Here is a 19,306-nt window from a genome sequence, read left to right on the forward strand (position 1 = left end):
AACATCTCACTATAGAGAATCAACTGAACTCTAGTATTCTATCTAAATAACAACGAGACACCAAGTGTTTGGGTCTGTGACTTGCTATCCATTGTATTCAGTCTCCCCATCAATTGGTGTTCGTAGTCTAACAAGGTGAAATCTATTAGCCTTTCAAGACTACCTCTACCATCCTTGAATTACAAATCCTCCTTTGTGTGTTCAATTGACATATCTTAACTCTTAAAAAGCCTATGTCAAGTTCCACTTAAGGAACTACTATGACCATAGTTTCCATGAACACACCTTCTTAGGATCACCCAAGGGGACACACTATCTTAATCCCAAGAGATATCATGGTGCATTTATTTAGAATATCTATTGCTACCAGCTTTCATCAATAGTGACATAATCTATAGGGAATATATGATCAACTTGCGATCTCACCTATAGGCCAAAACCACTGCTAACTTCAACACAAACTCAATATTCTCTCAAGGTTAAGAGATAACACAATGAAGTAGCTTGGTGGAGTTATGGCTACTTGATAGCCTTAAGTCATAAGTCATCATAGGTGCTATCCAATATGCAACCATACACACTAGTGCTCTTACCATGGGAAACTTATCCTAATGGCCAAGACTAGTCATCCCTCTAATTAGGAGGTGATGCACTACAACCTCTAATGAGCTGCTTAGGCCCATGAAATGATTGTGAACAAGTCATCGATTTGCAAGGAACCCATGACTTAGATCTTCTATGCAACTCCTAAGGCACCTAAGTCACGTACAATGCAAAAGATGCAGGTAAGAATACTCATAAAGTATAATACATGGAATAAAGATAAAAAAAGTGAAACTAAAACATCATTAAATAAATAATGAATTCCAAATTTATTACATCATATCATGATTTTAAGGACTCTATCCTAACAAGATTGACATGATTTCTTGAGCGAGCTTAGATCACTTAAGCGGTTCATACAACTTGAGCGGGATTAACTGCTTGAGTGGTTCTTACTTCTTGAAAAATTATTTTAAAACATTTTAAGTCTAAAATTGATACTAAACCTTTTATATCTCAAAAGGCCTTATATGTCACAAGCCAAACCTTTTTAGATGTATATGTGACTTACCAATTCAATGAACAACAACCCTTGATCTTTAATGGAGAACAAGTTGCTATATAAAAAAAGCTTCTATGACTAAACATTAATTGGAACAAAATTGCTAACAAATAAACAAAACTCAATGTCCTAACATAAAAGGACATGTGATCATGAAATATATGACCATAGTGATTCATTTAGTGGAATTTGACATATGCTTCTCAACTCAATGATTTGAGAGATAATCTTAATAGGTGACAACACTACCTTGTTAGATTACGGATGATAGTCATGAGGTGTTAGCATGCAGTAGATAATAGGTCATAAACTCGAGCTTCGTCTTTTTGTTATTTATATAAGGCACTAGATTGCAATTGATTCTCTTTAGTGGAATGTTGAATCAACTTTAGAATTGAATTTTGAGAGAGCCAATACTCCTATTAGTCCTAGTGGTCCTCGCTTTGAGCTCATAGACCATGATGACACGGTTTATGAGGGTTAGATTAGCTCTAGGTTCATTCTTGTGCATAAAGATGTTTTGGTAATTATGCAAGGTTGCACAAGGGATAATGAACAAGTTCTCTGGATTGGGCTAATTAATTAATTAAATAAATAACTCTATGTGGTTAATTTATCAATTATGACTTGTTTTGAGTTAGATTAAATGATCCAAGCTTTGATGGGTTTAAGTGACTTAAGCCCAATGGGCAACCCTATAAATACTCATTTATAGGTTAGGGTTTCCTAATGACTTTTGGTGAGAGTTGTCTTCCACCTCTAGAGAGAGAGAAAGAGAGAACATAACCTCTTAATTTTCAAAGCCCACATTTTTTAGTGCTAAGATCGTGGTTTGAGTTACCGGGTGGAAATCTTAGGTGTATGAGATCTACTTGGATGAAAGGATACAACACTTGGACGTGCACAAGTCGTGTGAATGAGAAGCACACGGGACGTGCACATGCCACGTGCACGAGAAGCTCACGGGACACACATGTGAGCAGTAACATATGGAGAGAAACTCTCCAGTTTTTCTAAGCATGTTCTTTAACAAATGGATTTTGATCTGGGAACATCTAGATCACAAGCATGAGTTCAAATCTCTAGATCTTTATTCTAAAATGGTTTTGAAGCCATTATTTTTCACTTTGTTAGATCTAAAGAGCCTTAGGGACAAATGCATGCACCTTACGATATCCAAGGCATGAAAACGAAATAATCCAAGGTTTCCAACATAATCAACTTTAAAATTGGATTTTAAGGAAGACAGTACTCCTATGGGTTCCCATGGTCCTCGTTTAAGCTCATACACCTTCATGACACAGTTTATGAGGATTGGATTGACTCTAGGTTCACTTTTGTGCATAGGAACATTTTGGTAATCATACGAGGTTGCCTAGGGGTTGGTGAACAAGGTCTCTAGATTAGGCTAATTGATTAATTAAATAGCCTTGTGAGCTTAATTAATTAATTAGGACCCATTTTGGACTAAATTAAGTGACTTAAGCCTAATTAGGAAACCTAATAAATACCCATTTAGGGGTTAGGGTTTTCAAGTGATTTGTCTTCTACCATCTAGAGAATAGAGCCATGACCTCCTCATTTCCAAATACTAACCTTTGAAGAGCCAAGATCAAGTTAGAGCCATTAGGCGAAAGATCTTGGGTTTAAAAGGCTTTCTGTGTTGCGAATCTAATCTTCATTGAAAGAAATCGATTTGACAATGTCCAAATAAGAGGTAAAGTTTTCTAAAACATTTAATTTAGATCCTTTATTGTTCAAAATATTATTTTTGCTTCCGTTGCTTAGGATCAAGAGGCCTAGGGTAGATTGCATGTACTTATATGATCTAAGGCTTGGAAACAAAATAATCTGGGATTCCTATCACACAAGTCCTTAGGATTACCAAACGGGACACATTGTCTCAATCCTATGAGATATCATGCTGCTTATCTTGATGATACCTATCGACATTTGCCTTAATCAATAGTGACCCAATTTATAGGGAATATATGACTATCTTAAGGTCTCAAATATAGGTCAAAATCATTAAAGATTTCATGACTAGCTCAATATTCTCTCAAGGTTGTGACTTTATACAACATAGTAGTTTAATGAATCATGACTCCTTATAGAAAATATCATGATTCACCATAGGTTATGTCCAATGTAACCATACACACTAGTGTACTCACCATGGGAAACCTATTCTCATGACCAAGACAAGTTATCCTTTTAATTAGGAGGTGGTGCACTACAAGCATAAATGGATTACTTAACACCATGAACTGATTGTGAACAACTCATAAAACTCATAAGGAACTTATGACTTAGATCTTTTGTGTAACTCCGAATGTACCTAAGTCATATACAATGCAAGTGATGCAAGCTAAAATGCTCAAATAAAAATCAATACAAATAAGGATAGAATAGTAGAAACTGAAGGAACTAACTTTGTTACATCATGTCTTGCTTTTAGTGGCTATCCCAATAGTAGGAAACTCTTCTCCACAAAAACCCAAAATAAAAACCCAATAAGTCACATTGAAAAATAAAAATTCTTAGTAGTAGAAAAGGGCATATTGATTGAAGAAAGGTGGAGGCAAAGAGAGACACTAATAGAAAAAAAAAATATAAAAATTCAATTTGAAAAAGGACCTTGAAAACAAACCAAAACCTAATGCCCTAATTTCTTATTTTAGATCCCATTGCTCAATTCCTAAAAAAAAGGGTGTATGATTGAATACTAATGTCTTATGAAGAGTTTCTCATTTTTTAATATGAAAATAGTAGAAAGATTTTAAATGAAACCCTAGAAATTGAAATCATTGTAAAAGAAATATCTCAAATACTCAAAATGAAACCCAAGAAATTTCAATCACCATAAAAGGATTTTGCAATAGAAAAATGGATGAACAGGTCCAAGAGATAAAGAGATTAACATACTTATGATAAATAGTTTTCTTAGGCTTCTCCATGTTGTCGTTTATGGAAAAGAAGAATGACCATGGCGATGGTAAGGGGATCAAAAGGTTAGAGATTAGAGTTTCGTTGTGGTTTTCTTGTTTTAATATTTTCCTATTCTTTTTTCACAATCCATGCAAGTAAACATCAAAGTATGTTTTATTTTGTTTTTCTCATATTTTATGTACATAACGAGTAATAGGAAAAAAGTCATTTGTGGGTAAAACTATAATAAATTGAGTCCTTGGTGGGAATTCAAAAACTTGGTGGCACCACTAGCTCATCCTATTTGGTAATTTTCCCAAAGATCCATGCATTCCCGTCGTACCTATACCTTGGCTTCTATACCAATGCATAATTTTGTTGCATTAACATTAAACACATAGTGATTTACTATTGTGAATGTTTTTTTATAATAAAGCCTATGGTCTTTATGAATTAAAAGAAAAAAAAAATTCATAATGACACAAACTTATAGAATATTAATAATATGGATAAATATTAACAAAAGATATAATATTAATGAAAATAATATTAATAATAATATGAATATAATCCTAATACCATAAATAATAATATTAATAGTAGCATTAATATTTAATAATAATCATTCTAAAAAAATATTTTTATTGAAAAATATTTTCTATTATAAGAAAACTAAAACCCATTTTCAAGAAGAATTTCCTAGTAGGGTTTTAGTGACCAAAATTGATCGACACCTCTTATTTTTATAGATTTTTTTTTTAACACACATAGTAGTGCAAAACCCTATAACTATGTACTTAAAATTGTTAGATTATTAAGAGCCAATCTTGATGATTAAAAAAATAAATTAATACATTCTAGTTTAATTATATTGACAATTTTCATGGAAGTTTTTTGCCTTTTTTTTTTTTTTTTAAAGAAATTTAGAATTTAAAAATTTTAAATTTGCTTTGATTAAAAACAGAGGAAGAAGCAAGGAAAAAAACACGCGCGCACACCCAACTAGACAACGAGTAGGCCGGGCTCAGTCGCTCGGTTCGCTGGGGCCTGGAGGCTTTCGTCTACTAGTGTCCCAAACATGGAAAAAGGTTTTAAGCTTCATAATTTGTCTATATTTTCTTTTTCTTCCGTTTCTCCGCAGCCAAACAGCGCAGCTTGTAGCTCTAAATAGAAGAAAAGGCATTACTTTTGTATGGAGCCCTGAGAATCATTGCACCTCGATGGGTCATCCGATGCCGGCAGTGGGCGCGAAGAGCACTCCAACATTTCCGCCTGGTAACCCATTTTCAGTGCTCCACTGTCATGCTCCTCTTGGCAGCAGAGAAAATGGAAGAAAACGAAAGAAATATTTCTGAATTTTTTGTTGTTTGTTTCATTGGGCTCAGTTGTGTGGATCTTATGTCTGGTCGATCTCTAATTCAAATTTAATTTATTTTCTTTATGCACATTTTCTCATCAACCCAACATGAATAATGTTTGATTCTGGTTCCCTATTTCAAACATCATATAGCGTTTTAACTGTCTCGCTCTAGGAACATTATTTGTCTTAACTATGTTTTTCTTAGCTATTGCTTACAAGTGATGCTATATCAACAGATGTTCTGAAGTGTAGTTCTCAAAGGGAGCAAAAGAAGTCGTTTAAAGAAGACATGCCATTCAGTTTTTTACATGTTTTCTGGGGTAAGCTCTACGAATATTTTCAAGTGAAATCTAGGCTTTATTATCGTGCCAATTATTAGTTCAACTACAGTTTCTCATAAGGCAGAGCAATAAAAAAGGCATTAATTTGAGTTATTTGAAGTTGAACCTTGCATAGAATGATATAGAAATACGATTACTATGGTTAAATGGTTTCACTAGTAATAATGCCAGAGCATGATATTGCTCAAACAAAAGAACTTTTATATGTCTCTTCTATCAAAAAATTATATTATTGAAAAGTTGATGTTTTGATGATAAACTGCAATGAGGTACAAAGGAGAGAAAGCTATTGGAACTTCTAGATAGTTAATAAGGATATTTGCCCAATCTTTCTATGCTATTGTTGAAATAGGGAGGTGGTACTGCAAGACTTGGCTCTTAGTTCTGGGTCTTTTCATTTGGAATAATTTCAGTTATCGGAAGGTTTGATCTTACCATGCTAGATGTTCTTTTGTTGGTTTGCAGCCACCAGCAAACTTGTCTTTATTACCTGTTCAAGACTTCACAATTTTTTTGACTATCATGGTAGGGTTGTTGCCAGTTAATGAATTCATTATGTGCCTATATCTGGAAGAACAAGTAGACCTATTGTTTTTGTTCATCATCCGTTTGTTTCTAATATTTGATCAAATTCTTTGCACATCTATTAAGTATCATCCTCATCCTCAGCTCTTGGACGATTTTTTGTTGGGTTTACTGTATTAACGTGTTTTGGCCCTAAAGGAAAGGTGTTGCGAAACCTAACTTCCTAACTCCCTTTGCTAGCATTTAGAGGCTGTGGAAAGAAAGAGATGTTAGAGCTTTGAGAGAAGAGAACGGAGAGAGAGAGAGAGCGAAAGAGTTAATGTCGGTGAGGTGGGGGATACAAAAAAATACCAACTCTAAACATTTTGAGTGTCTTCTTTTTTTTAATTTGTTTGAGTCGTTTGCAAAAGGTTCCAGTTACATTTATTGTTTGAGATTTGACTTTTTTTGTTGTGTGCCTATGACCTCTTTACTTTCTATATATTTTCATAAATCTTTAAATTAGTTGCTGCTGTATATTTTTTTTCTAGGATGGAAAAGATATTTCTTTGAGCCAAAGTCCCAATATTTTTGATAGTCTCATACTCATAGGTTGCAAATCAAAGCCTGGATTTGAATACTTCAGCAATCACACATTTCACCAAGGAAGTAGCAAGTACATAACTTAAATGTTTTTAAGCAAATATAATGTATAAGAGACACTTAATACCTTGAAACATCAGATCTAAACCAAGTTGCCAAATTGCCAAATCAAATTTCTCACCTCTTATTTGCAGATGCCACTCTTCTTTTTTGTGATCCTTGTCCAAACCAACTCACTTATTTAGCATGGGTGTTGCTTTGGTTTGAGGTTCTATCAGGTTTAAAGATTAACTTGAGCTAGAGTGAGCTTATTCCAATAGGGGATGTCCCTAATGTGGAGTTAGCTTTGGTGATGGGCTGTGGTATAGGAAAATTGCCTGCTACATACTTAGGCCTACCTCTTGGTGCTCTCTTTAAGGCTAAAATTGTTTGGGATGTGGTGGAGGAAAGGATTTTCAAAAGATCGGCATTTTGGAAAAGGCAATAACTCTCAAAAGGAGGAAGAATCACTTTGTTGCATAGTACTTTGTGTAGCTTTCCAATTTACTTCTTGGCCCTATTCATTATTCCTAAGTCGGTGGCTAATAGATTGGAGAAAATCCAAAGGGATTTCCTTTGGAATTTGGAAAGGAGGATCTTTGGAAAAAAACCTCATCTTGTGAATTGGTTCAATGATTTGCAAAGATAAAAAAAAGAGGGGGTCCTGGTATTAAGGATTTATCCACTATCAACTAAGCTCTTTTGGATAAATGGTGTTGAAGATTTATCTTGGAAAGGGATATGTTGTGGAGAAAACTAATAGTGGGAAAGTTTGGTGAAGAACCGGGTGGTTGGTGCTCCAAGGAAGGGAGAGAAGGTCATGGTGTTGGCTTGTGGAAGTGTATAAAAAAGGATGGGGAACTTTTAAAACCAAAACAAGATTTGAGGTGGGCCACTGAAGAAGAATCAAATTTTGGCATGACATGTGGTGTGATGATATACCTTTGAAGGATTCTTTTCCTTCTTTATTCACTTTTTCTATTGCTAAGGAGGCATGGGCGGATGACTTTTAGGAGGTAGATGAAGGGATGGTCACTTGAAACCTTTGCTTCTCACGAAACTTTCATAATTGGGAGTTGGATGTTGTACATGATTTTTTTCTAAACCTTAAATGAGTTTTGTAGATTTAGAGGAGAGGAGGATAAAATGGTTTGGAAAGCTAGCAAGAATGGGGTGTTCTCTATGAGGTCTTTCTATGATGCATTGGAAGAGGGGGGCTGAAGTGACATTCCCTTCAAAGATAATATGATGGGGTTCATGGGTTCCCCACCAAATTAGTTTTTTGCTTGGGAAGTGACTTGGGGCCGGATCCTAACTATGGACTAATTCAAGAGGAGAGGATGGGTTTTGGCAGGTTTTTGTTGTATGTGCAAATGTAGATGAATCGGTAGACCATCTTCTCATCCATTGTGGGATAGCTAGAGAGTTATGACACTTGCTCTTCTCCTTCTTTGGCATTTCGTGGGTTCTTCTTTTTTCTGTTAAGGATTTTTTAGAGGGATGACATGGTAACTTTGTGGGTAGGTAAAGAAGGAAGGTTTGGAGAATAATCCTTCTTTGCTTTTTATGGACAATTTGGAAGAAGTGAAATCAAAGAAATTTTGAAGGGGAGCAATGTACTATTCAAGCTCTCAAGGGTTCTCTCATAACTAATCTGTTTATGTGTTCTCGAGGGTTCATCTTAGGAGACAGGCATGAAGACCCATCTTCTTTGTTAGATTTTATAGAATGGGTTGACTCTTTTTCTTGACGTGGGGTTGTAGCTACTATAACTGTTTTTTTTTGTTTCTCACTCGTATACTTCCAATATACTGTGTTTGCTACTTTAGTATGACACCCTTTATATATTTATTAATATATACACTCTTATTTGCCTATAAAAAAAATCATCATCGTCATCATCATCATCATCATCATCATCATCATTATTATTATTATTCGCTGCCGCTGCTATAGATACAGGGTGATCAAGGTTTTTAGAGTCTCCAATTGGTCTGCTTCTTCTACAGGACTTAAACATTTAAACCCCAGATTAGATTGCTTTGGTAAATCACTAGCCTGTCAAGTATTTTGTACATCAGGTTGTGAATTCTATCATACTGCCCACATGCAACCTATGTATTGGTATAAAAAGGAAAAGTGGAACATAAATTTTGACACCTGTCTTCCCTCCCCCTTTCTTTTTCTTGTAACTTTGTTTTTGACAATGTTTTGTTTATGGCTGCCAGGAAATTTTTTTCCTCAGTTTTGTCTTTTTAAATTTTGAATGAATCATCTTCTGGTTCCAGCCATTAACTTTCAGATTGGCTGGTTTCAGCTCTGTTTTTTAAAATTTGTGGTTTTTTCTGAGCACAAGGCCTTGTTTTTTATTTTTGATTTTTATTTTCTTTGACAAATTTCATCTTATGACAAAATCACGTCCTTGCTTAATATCTTATGTTTCTAATGTTTTGTTATGGGTTTTTGCAGAGGGTCTTGTAGCTGGAGGTATTGCTGGTGTTGTTGTTGAAGCAGCTTTATATCCAATTGATACAATAAAAACTAGACTTCAGGCTGGTTAACTAAATTGAATACTATTCTTAATCATAGTATGATTTATATTGCCAATCCTAGCATTCTCTATGTTCATTTCAGACTGAATTTAAATCTAAAAAGAATTGCATTCATCATGAAACATAATATTTTCTTTTACAGAACAGATAAGCACGATCACTCCTTTACTAAGTTTCATTAGTAGTGGCAGCCAGATGTTAATATGCCATTATCTTCATGTTTTTTCTTTTTTATTATATGTGTGTGTGTGTCTCTCTCTATATGCATATTGTAAAATATAACAACAATAGACATATACACGTAAAAACCTACTAGGGTAGCCCAGTTGGTTAGGGCGAACACTGAGAAGTGTAGTCCCAATAAGTGATACATGGTATTGGGTTTGAATCCTGCTACTAATGATACCTTGAATTTACCCGGTGTTGGTTGTTGTAGGGCGGTCAGCACCCCGAGGCTTGGGTCCCTATGAAGAGTCCTAAGGTCTTGGCCATAGAAGGTTTATCAAAAAAAAAAAAAAAAAAGAAAGACCTATACACATAAAAATATGAAATCTGCCATTGAGGGTTGGCTCGAGTGGTAAAGGGTTGAGGTGGGTTTGTGGTTCAAGTCCCAATGAGAACAAAAGAAGAAAAAAAAATTGCTTATCAAAAATGAAAAAAGAATAAAAGAAAATACGAAACAGCCTAAAAGTAAGATAAAAAATAAATGAAGAGTTTTTAAGGAATCCTCAGGAGTAATTCTGATGCATTTTATTTGGCATGGGTCATTAGACATGGGTCTGCCAGGATTTCTCTGCATCAGTCTGAAGATGTTCTGCAAGATCTATCTGCATAATTTGTGTGTATTTGACTGAAAAATAGAGAACTGGCACCAAAAAGAAAGAAAAGGGGAGCAAATAATGATGAGCTATTGCTAAAAGAAAGGGAAAATACAAGGTTGATACCTGCCCTTAAATACATCATTACTGAAGCCCCAACTAAACCATACACTAGAGACAAATATGCTGCTTTCTGTGGAAAAAGAGTGCATACTGCCTCCAATTTTTGACCACACAGTTCTAAAAACTGCAATACTTACTGCTAAGAAGTATTGTTGCTTCATATTTTGGATGATGTAAAGTTTATATTCAACAACTGAGTCTATCCTATCCTATACATTGGAAATAAGATCTTGTTAGCTTTATAAATAATTGAGCCTTCACTTCGTTGATATGAGTTTGATCTTTCATCAGATGGGAGGTTGCACCAATGCTTTTAATGGGTCCCTCTCCGGCCTTTTTGTTCCTTCATTTTTTTTTTTCCAATCAAGCTCACTTCAATATTTCTAATAGTCATTGACATAATCATGAAAGTGGTGAAAACCTGTTCATGTTTCATCATCCAACACTTCAATTTCTGAAACTTGTGATGCTATTTCTCATGTTAGGCTGCTCATGGTGGAGGAAAAATTGTATTGAAGGGTCTCTATTCTGGATTGGCAGGAAATCTTGCTGGTGTCTTACCGTACGTACTGACATGCCTTTCCTCATCTTTGTTGATTCGTTACCAGCTCATTGTTTCTTTGCAAGCTCATTGTTTCAATGTGGCTCGAGTGTTATGCTTGTTATCCAGTTCTGTATGCTTTTTACATGATCATCAGTCAGTCTTCAAGTTTAAGCTCAAAGCTGATCAATACTTTGCACTCATGATAAATTCACCCCCAACTGAGTGCTATATTTGGTCAACTTTGAGTTGTATAACCCCAAATGAAAATCTAAATAGAGAAAGTCCAAGTGGATCCTTGTGTCCAGCAGGGATATCGAGTGATCAGCATGATCTCAAACAAAAGGAAATGGGACAGTGTGTACCAAATGTTGTATCATACCATGGGTGCTTTCAGCAAAAGGAGGTAACATTTGGAAGGTCCTTTTAACATAGATTGGAGCACTAAACATCCCCAAGAACTCTAGACTCATCCCATTCTTCACCCACATCATTGAAAGACCATATCACAAGGTAAGAGATGTTGAAAGACAATAAATATCATAATGCCCTTGGGAATGTTTAAACACTATATTTGTTAGCTTAAGCCCCACTAGCAATGATAAGGACTGGAAAAGAGCTAAAGCTTCCACTTATGAAGGTTGTATGCTAATAAATCCCTAACATGCAGAGAGAACTGGTCTGCTATGATTTGTGATCGATGAAACATTTCCCAATGATTGTCATGCAAATTCAACTACAAAGTTAATGCTTTGGTTGGTAGAAAATTTCCTACAAAAGAGATCAGATTTTTGGCTTGCTGCTTTGCTAAAATATTCACCATTTGATTAGCTAAACAAGGAACCCAAAGAAAGGAGGACCCCAACTTTGAATAAAAAATTTGGCAAAGCCACCTATTGAACTTTCATGAACCTCTTTCTTCCTATTCATCCAACATAGGATCATCGTAGAATCTTTCTCTACTAGAAGATTGGATAGACCTTTACCTTTGGCTAGCTTTAGGCCTCCCAATAAGGCTAGAATCTTCACTTTAATGACTTTGTGAGCATTCCTCCAATTCTTTGTTGTCCTAGGTTACCCAAAAAGCACCCATCGAAATTCAATTTGATGCAAGCCACCAGAGGAGGAGTCCATGTTGGGAGTGTCTCCTCAAAAAAATTTGCATTCTAGGTTCCAATCTTGCATCGTAATGGTCAAAGTGGTGCTTGCTAATGTTGCACTAGACAAGGCCTAGAGAGAAGAAATAGAATGAATCCCACATTTCTTACAAAGTCCTCCATCTATCCTGAAAAATCCTCACTTTTTTACAAAGTCCTTCCAATAAGTCCGAGTTGGTGTGAGACTAGCACAATATGCTACAATGGTTTACCCCTAGGAAAAGATGGCTTCGGAGATTGATCTTCATTAGGTTCTCAAGAATATCAGAGAATTTCGACTACATACATGTTTCCTTCAGGGTACAAATCTTTATTTCAGTATAAACCTTAACAGAATTTAGATCTTCAAAAATTTGCTTCATCAAAATACTTTTTAAAATTTTTTTCTATGACAATGCTTTTCCTCTTTGCAGGATGCACTGGTAGTAAATTTTTGATCACCTTCATGCACTGTTTTCTTTCTGCAGAGAGAGGAAATGTGTGTGATATTTAATCTTTTGCTAATTCATTGGATTGAGATGCCATGTTGATCTTTTGACCTAAATCATCATTTAGGTCTATTGCTGCTCCGTATTTTGCTTCACCCTCTCCATTTGTTGTTGGTATTATTTATGTACCACTATGGCCTTGGAAAGGGTGGATGTGGCAAAAGTGGAGCAGGTATAAACCCATCCAAAAGTATTCTACTTATTGTTGTTGATTTCCATGAATTTATTGATTATTGTTAGGGCATCCCTTTTTCCCCCTTTTCAAACTTCTTTGTTGCATTCAAGTAGACCTAAGTGCTCAAATTTTCTCATTGGTGCATGTTTCTGACAAACTCTTCTATTGTTCACAGGGCCTCTGCGATATTTGTTGGTGTATATGAACCTACAAAGCAGAAACTGCTGAAGACCATCCCTGAAAACCTTAGTGCTTTTGCTCATTTGGTAAGTTTAGTAACTAAGCAGGTGTCAACCTGTAAGCTTCATATTGCTAGACTATTCTTGGCAAAAGCTTCTTTATTAATCTGACAGAAACCACATTTTTAAAGTCTAAAATGAGAGTTTCTTATGCTGTTATTTTAAGTGTCAGCTGGAAGGGGAAGAATTGTCTTTTTCTACGGTGCATTTCTTTTTCGATTTTTATTCTTTCTCATTAGGATGCTGGACCAATTATTCTTTCGTCACCCAGGATGCTTAAACGACTGCATGAATTCTTGGGTGGTCTGATTTAGTCTGTCCATCCACTAGTCAGTAAGATGTAACTTTACCGACAACAAAAACATAATTGAAATTCAAGCTTTTACTTTTCCTTGATCTGTGGTCAATTTATTGCTCTACTTTTTGATTAGTGGTTTCATTAACCTTTTGAAAATGATTTGAGGGCTAATACTTCTCCTTCTCGAACTACTCACTTGACTGTTCTTGGTACTTGAGCTTTATATTTGGGCCTGTAGTGTGGTCCAAAACTGTTTCATCTTTCTTTTACAGCAGACAAAACTTCCAGTTACACTGTGCTGGATAAAACTTTTGTTATCTTAAGTTTTTAAACTTCAGATTTCATTCAGACTGCAGGTGCTGTTGGCGGGGCTGCATCTTCTCTTGTTCGTGTGCCAACAGAGGTTTTGAACTTTTCTTCAATCCTATTCTTTCTTCTTATAATCTTGAGCCTCTTATCATTTCAACACCTCCCAGGTTGTTAAGCAAAGAATGCAGACTGGGCAATTTGCTTCTGCAACTGATGCTGTTCAACTTATTGTTGCCAAGGAGGGGTTTAAAGGTCTTTATGCGGTAAGTAATTCTTTCCTCATTTGAAGATTTACAATCCAAGTCCTTCAGTTTTTTGACTGGGTTCAGACATGATATATATATTAAGGAGGAAAGACCATCTCTTTCTTCAATGGCTATTTCGATGAGATTATTCATGAATGCAGTATATTTCTGTAGTTCATGTATTATTATTGGTGCATTCATCTTGATTATTTTTTATTTTTTGGGAGATTGCAGGGATATGGATCCTTTTTATTGCGAGATTTACCTTTTGATGCTCTCCAGTTTTGCATCTATGAGCAGCTACGGATAGGGTATAAGCTAGCGGTGAGCTTGCTTTTGTTATTATTTGACATGTACACATAAAGTGCACATGGGTTGAGGATTTCCATTTGTGCAAAAGAATAAAACTAAAACACTAGAAAAAGTAGTGAAATTCAGTCCCTTTACAGAATCATCACACCCCATTGCCATATAACAGAGAAAGGCTTATACCTTAAAGGCTCATTCTCATTGGAGCAAGATGCTGCTGAAAAATTGCCTGTAAATTCTTTGAGTGACTTCATTTTCTTTATTTTCAGTGCATGATTATTTATATTGAGTGTGATGGATGACTAAATAAAGGTACTAGTGTTAGAAAAAAATATAAGAAGCCTCCAACCTCTGCTGCACATTTGATATATCTGAAATAATTGTGATTGTGAAGTTGTGCAGGATTGATTGCGTTTACCTTCTCTGCAGGCACAGAGGGACTTGAATGATCCTGAGAATGCTATGATTGGTGCTTTTTCTGGTAACTGAATATCCTGAACAAATTCAGTATCATTTATATCAGGGTTGGGTTTTTTAGGGTCTATTTAGGAATGTTTCTGAAAACAGTTTTCAAAAAACAGTTTTTGAGAACAATTTTAAAACAATTTTATAGTATTTTCTAAAACAATTTGGAATGTTCTTAACCTGTTTTCTACATTTTCAAATATTTTTTTAAAATAACTCCTATATATAGTACTTTGTTTTCAATCATTCTCCATATTTCTACAATTATTTTTTTTAAATAGTTCATAGAAAACAATTAAAATATGTTAGTAGAAAACACATTGTTTTCAAAACTAGTTCTCAAACATGTTTTCGAGTCTAGAACAGTTTTATGTTTTTTAGAGCAGTCCTCAAACAGGCTCTTAGATTGTTATGTCTATCTTGAATATGTAGTTTTTTCTTCATTTCAGACTTTGTTGATAAATTTCTTAATGTTTATTTTACTGAAATATTGTTTACTACAAAGTAGCTCTTGTACATGGTTTCATATAACTCCTAATACATTTTTTGTTCACAAGGAACATGATAACAGGAATGGTACAATTCTTAAAAGGCTTGACATGCCTCTAGATCCCCTTTGTGTGGTTTCTCCAAGTTGCCTATCATGGCACAGGACAGTAGGTCTTTTTTGTATGAAAACATATCAACTGATTGAACCTGTACAGTACATGCTTTCAACAATAACATAAACTACCATTTCTATCACAAAAGTAAATACTCCATCAACCGTCATTGTAAAATCCTTTTCCCTGATTTTGTTTTCAATGGAAATGAGTGAAACCGAAATTTTGTTTGGTGCTTGAGAAAGATTGATCCTGTAAAAAACTCAAGAACATAAGTAATTTTGGCCATGTCAGTCTTCAGTGGCAGAGCCAGAAAATAAATTGAGGGTGGGCAAGAATGATAATTTATTTCAGGGGGGGGGGGGGGGGGGGGGCGCAAAAAAGAGGCTAAGTTCCTAGGCCTTGTGTGGCTCTGCCACTATAAGTCTTTCCTTTCCATATAATGACAAGAGTGGCTTCGTTGTTAATTATTTTTTACCTTTTAGGTTGCCACTTTCCATAAAATTGGCTGGATATACCCTCTCAACACCATGCTAAAACCTTCAATGTATAGCTCACCCAAATTATAATCACAGTGATCATAAACCCCATCCACTGGCAAAACCTTACCCAGTGCTGTGATCTTTATTCCTATTTTCATCTTCTGTTAAAACATATGGGGCCTTCATGTTTTCAAAGTTATGCTAAGAAGTTACTAGGATAGGTAACTCAAATTGTCATTTAATGCATATAATGCATGCTCTGCTTGTATGAGATTCTTCATCAAATTTCCTTTATCTACAGGTGCAATAACAGGAGCTATAACTACTCCTCTTGATGTGATAAAGACTAGATTAATGGTTCAGGTGGTGATGATTTCTTGTCTTCTTCTTTAGTGGAAAACCATTATATGTTCTTCTTCTCTCATCCTTTCTTCTCTCTCTCTCTCTCTCTCTCTCTCTCTCTCTCTCTCTCTCTCTCTCTCTCTCTCTCTCTCTCAATTTTTTATATTACTTTTATGCTTTTTAATACATGAAGGATAACCTTGCAGGGATCTGCAAACCAGTACAAAGGGATTTTTGACTGTGTTAGGACTGTCATAAGAGAAGAAGGAACTCCTGCTCTTTTCAAGGTGGGACCATTTCATGTTTACCTTATGAAGAATGAATGTGATTCATAGTGGAGTAGCCATGCTTTTTATTTCTTGTTTCTCTTGTTTGGTTTTAGTATATATATTATGAAAATGCTTGTGAGGAACTTATTTTCTTTAGTAACATGTCAGTGCTGCTCAAACTTTTGGTTGGACAATTAATCATTGTATATGAGTGTGTGAGCGCGCATGCGCACCTTAACTCATAAATCTTATCGTGTATTGCTTTCCTATTTTTCCATATCTTGTATCATAAGTTTGTTTACTTGATGAAGATAAATTGAGAAAGTAAATATATAGGAATCATGAAGTATAGAGTAATATTGACCAATTTCATGAAAAATAGCAGAATTTAAAAAGTTAAATTATTTCCAACCATATAAAAACATTTTACACTAAAATTTTGAAAGTTTAATTGAACAAGATATGAGTTTAATGCATAGATTCATTACAAAATCCATAATACATATATTAAGTAAAATTTTTTATTCACTATCATTTTCAATGTTGACATTCAAATAATTCAAATGACAATTCCCAAATTTCATGCTGAAAGAAAAATAACTTCCCAATTTCATTTCTATTCTTATCTTTCTAGAAGATTGAAGTAGATCAATTATGTCCTGCCTCAAAGTGCAGCTAAAGAAAAAGGTGAATTGAAATAATACCTAGAAAGAGAAGATCCATTCCATTTTTACTTAAATTATTTATGCATGTATTATGGAAGGTGATGATCCAGTTTTTGCATCTTTGATTAAGTTGAAAGGAAAACCTCAATTAATCTTAATGAGACCTGAAATCAGAAATTGTGTTCCAATACAGTTATCATTCTGGAACCAATCAATAAAAATTCATGCTGGAACCAGAGTATGGAATGTTTTTTCAACCTCAATTAATCTTGTGGCTGTTTGCTGCAGGGTATCGGGCCAAGAGTACTCTGGATAGGTATTGGAGGTTCAATTTTCTTTGTCATTCTTGAAAGGACAAAGCAGGTGGTTGCCCAAACGCACACTAGGACTGAGAAGTAGGTCTCTTCCAAACAGCACCTTCTCCAGAAAATTCCATGTTTAACTCATATCTTTTATAAAATTTTTTGTTTTGATTGTTGTCTTCACTTTTTACACCTTATACTTTGTAGCAGGAAGACATGGAGTGGATTCCTTCTGAAATCCATTTTTTGGGTCCTGCTGTTGTTTGGATTACACCTGGCATCAATATGAATATTGAGAGCTTTGAGTTAGATTTTTTCTGTTCGAATAAAATGAAGTGGTTACTTATTATGCTAAGAGTTCTGTTTGCAATTAACAAGTGCTTGCCAAACATTTAGTAGCAATGGCAGTGCCGGTTTTTAGCTGTTTATATTTGAGTTTTCCCATTGAAATCAACCAGTGGATGGATAGACATAATAGGAATGCTAGCTACTAATTTTTAGTGATCTTTGCTACTTTGCCATGTACAAATGTCCTGGCAGAAGGCACAGATTTATAAGGAGTAGTTACTTGATGTGTGGTTTTCTGTTTATGATAAAATTTTCTCATTGCAATAAACTTATCTTTCCTATGTACACATACAATGCGAGTTCATTTCCAGCTCTCTTATGTTTGATTGCTTACTCTCCCTGTTTCCAATTCTTGCATGCTCTCAGGCATTTTCACAATATCCTCCGGTTTTTCTTCTTTCTTGCAGCATCTCCATGATACAATTCGACTCATGTTAAATGACATCCTGTTGCAAATTCTCATGGCATTTTGTAGTTTCCAGGAAAGTCCTATTGCAGCAACATTAAGCATATGCAGCTAAATTCCTGGGAGTTTTCCCAATGGTCACTTAAGTGCTACTGAAACCCCCATTTTTTTGGGTCCAGTTCCAGTACTGAATGGATGCATACCGAAAAGACCTGCCATATTTATATTTATGTCCTATTACTTTGTATCAAGTTTGATTCCACTACTTTCTATCTTGGTTTGGTTCAATGGTTTATTTTTGGTTCCATTCTTTTGCAGCTTGGTTTCATTGTTTGTATATTCATTCAAAGACCTAAATCTTACCAAGTATTTGCGACGTTTGACACGAAGAGTTTAGTAGGTACCACCTCTGTGGTTTAACCTATTATTTTTGTCCCCAGACTTAAAACTTCAACCTCCCACGAACCCACCATTTTCCTCGAAGCCTCCCAATGTTATTCATGATCAGTGCTCATGCGCTGGTTCAACAGTAAGACAGTGCCATGGAAGACCATGTAAGGCTCAAGAGAGTTGCAGTCTCCTTTTGCAAAATAAGTCCATGTCCCCAGTGTCTTCTCTACGTGGTTATGATTCAGCCTCTGTTACATGAAAATTTCTAGTGTTTCATTTCATCTTTAAGTGTGCCCAAAATATCCTGAGCATGGGGACCAAATTCATGTGGACGTGGGTTGAAGGTTCCATATTGCAAGGCAAAGGTGTACCCTGAAACCATGTACTGAAACTCTGGGACCACCATTGCCAACCCTACCACCCATGTCTCTTTACAAGTAATGCCTGTTGTCTGTGGAAAGTTAATATTTTTCCTGGTCATTATGGATGGGACCACCGAGGACACGTTTGCTTGCATAAATAGTTGCTAATACATTTTTGTTTCTTTTTTGGGTTACTTTTTGTGGCTGCAGGGGGAGTGGGGATCACAATTCATGAGTATCGGCCACGGAATGAACCAGCCGACGGCTGGACCAACGGCAGTCTTTGTCATGTTGTCCCGACCCTCTTGGTAAGATAATGGCTACATCACTGATATTTTAGAAAGAGACTAATAAGACGATTTTTCAAAGGTTTAATTTTTTTTTTTTTTGGGTAATATTGATTGTCCATTTAGAATGATTTGGAAGGGATTTTCTTATGAAAAAATAAATGTTGGACAAATTTTTAAAAATTATTTTTTAATATATAATATATTGCCAAAAACACAATAAAACACCTTTTTTTTAAAAAAAAAAAAAAT

General features: G+C 35.2%; 1 protein-coding gene across 6 annotated transcripts; it reads left to right on the forward strand.

Moving 5' to 3' along the window:
* The first annotated feature begins 5,048 nt into the window (after positions 1-5,048).
* On the forward strand, positions 5,049-19,142 carry LOC117905368 (S-adenosylmethionine carrier 1, chloroplastic/mitochondrial-like). Of its 6 annotated transcripts, XM_034818280.1 has the most exons (14): positions 5,139-5,308; positions 5,630-5,713; positions 9,350-9,432; positions 10,859-10,935; positions 12,910-13,000; positions 13,621-13,674; positions 13,748-13,843; positions 14,060-14,149; positions 14,564-14,615; positions 15,985-16,046; positions 16,232-16,312; positions 17,248-17,354; positions 18,334-18,415; positions 18,978-19,142. In XM_034818280.1, the coding sequence occupies exons 1-13, from the start codon at positions 5,254-5,256 to the stop codon at positions 18,410-18,412; spliced, it is 1,011 nt and encodes a 336-aa protein (XP_034674171.1). In that variant the 5' UTR covers positions 5,139-5,253; the 3' UTR covers positions 18,413-18,415; positions 18,978-19,142. The 6 variants fall into 6 exon arrangements, with proteins under 6 accessions (XP_034674172.1, XP_034674171.1, XP_034674174.1 ...); XM_034818281.1 differs by lacking the exons at positions 5,139-5,308; positions 18,334-18,415; positions 18,978-19,142 and adding exons at positions 5,049-5,121; positions 17,469-17,616; XM_034818283.1 differs by lacking the exons at positions 18,334-18,415; positions 18,978-19,142 and adding an exon at positions 18,017-18,290.
* Positions 19,143-19,306: the final 164 nt, after the last annotated feature.

This window comes from Vitis riparia, chromosome 18 (assembly GCF_004353265.1).
Source record: "Vitis riparia cultivar Riparia Gloire de Montpellier isolate 1030 chromosome 18, EGFV_Vit.rip_1.0, whole genome shotgun sequence".
Classification (NCBI taxonomy): Eukaryota; Viridiplantae; Streptophyta; class Magnoliopsida; order Vitales; family Vitaceae; genus Vitis; species Vitis riparia.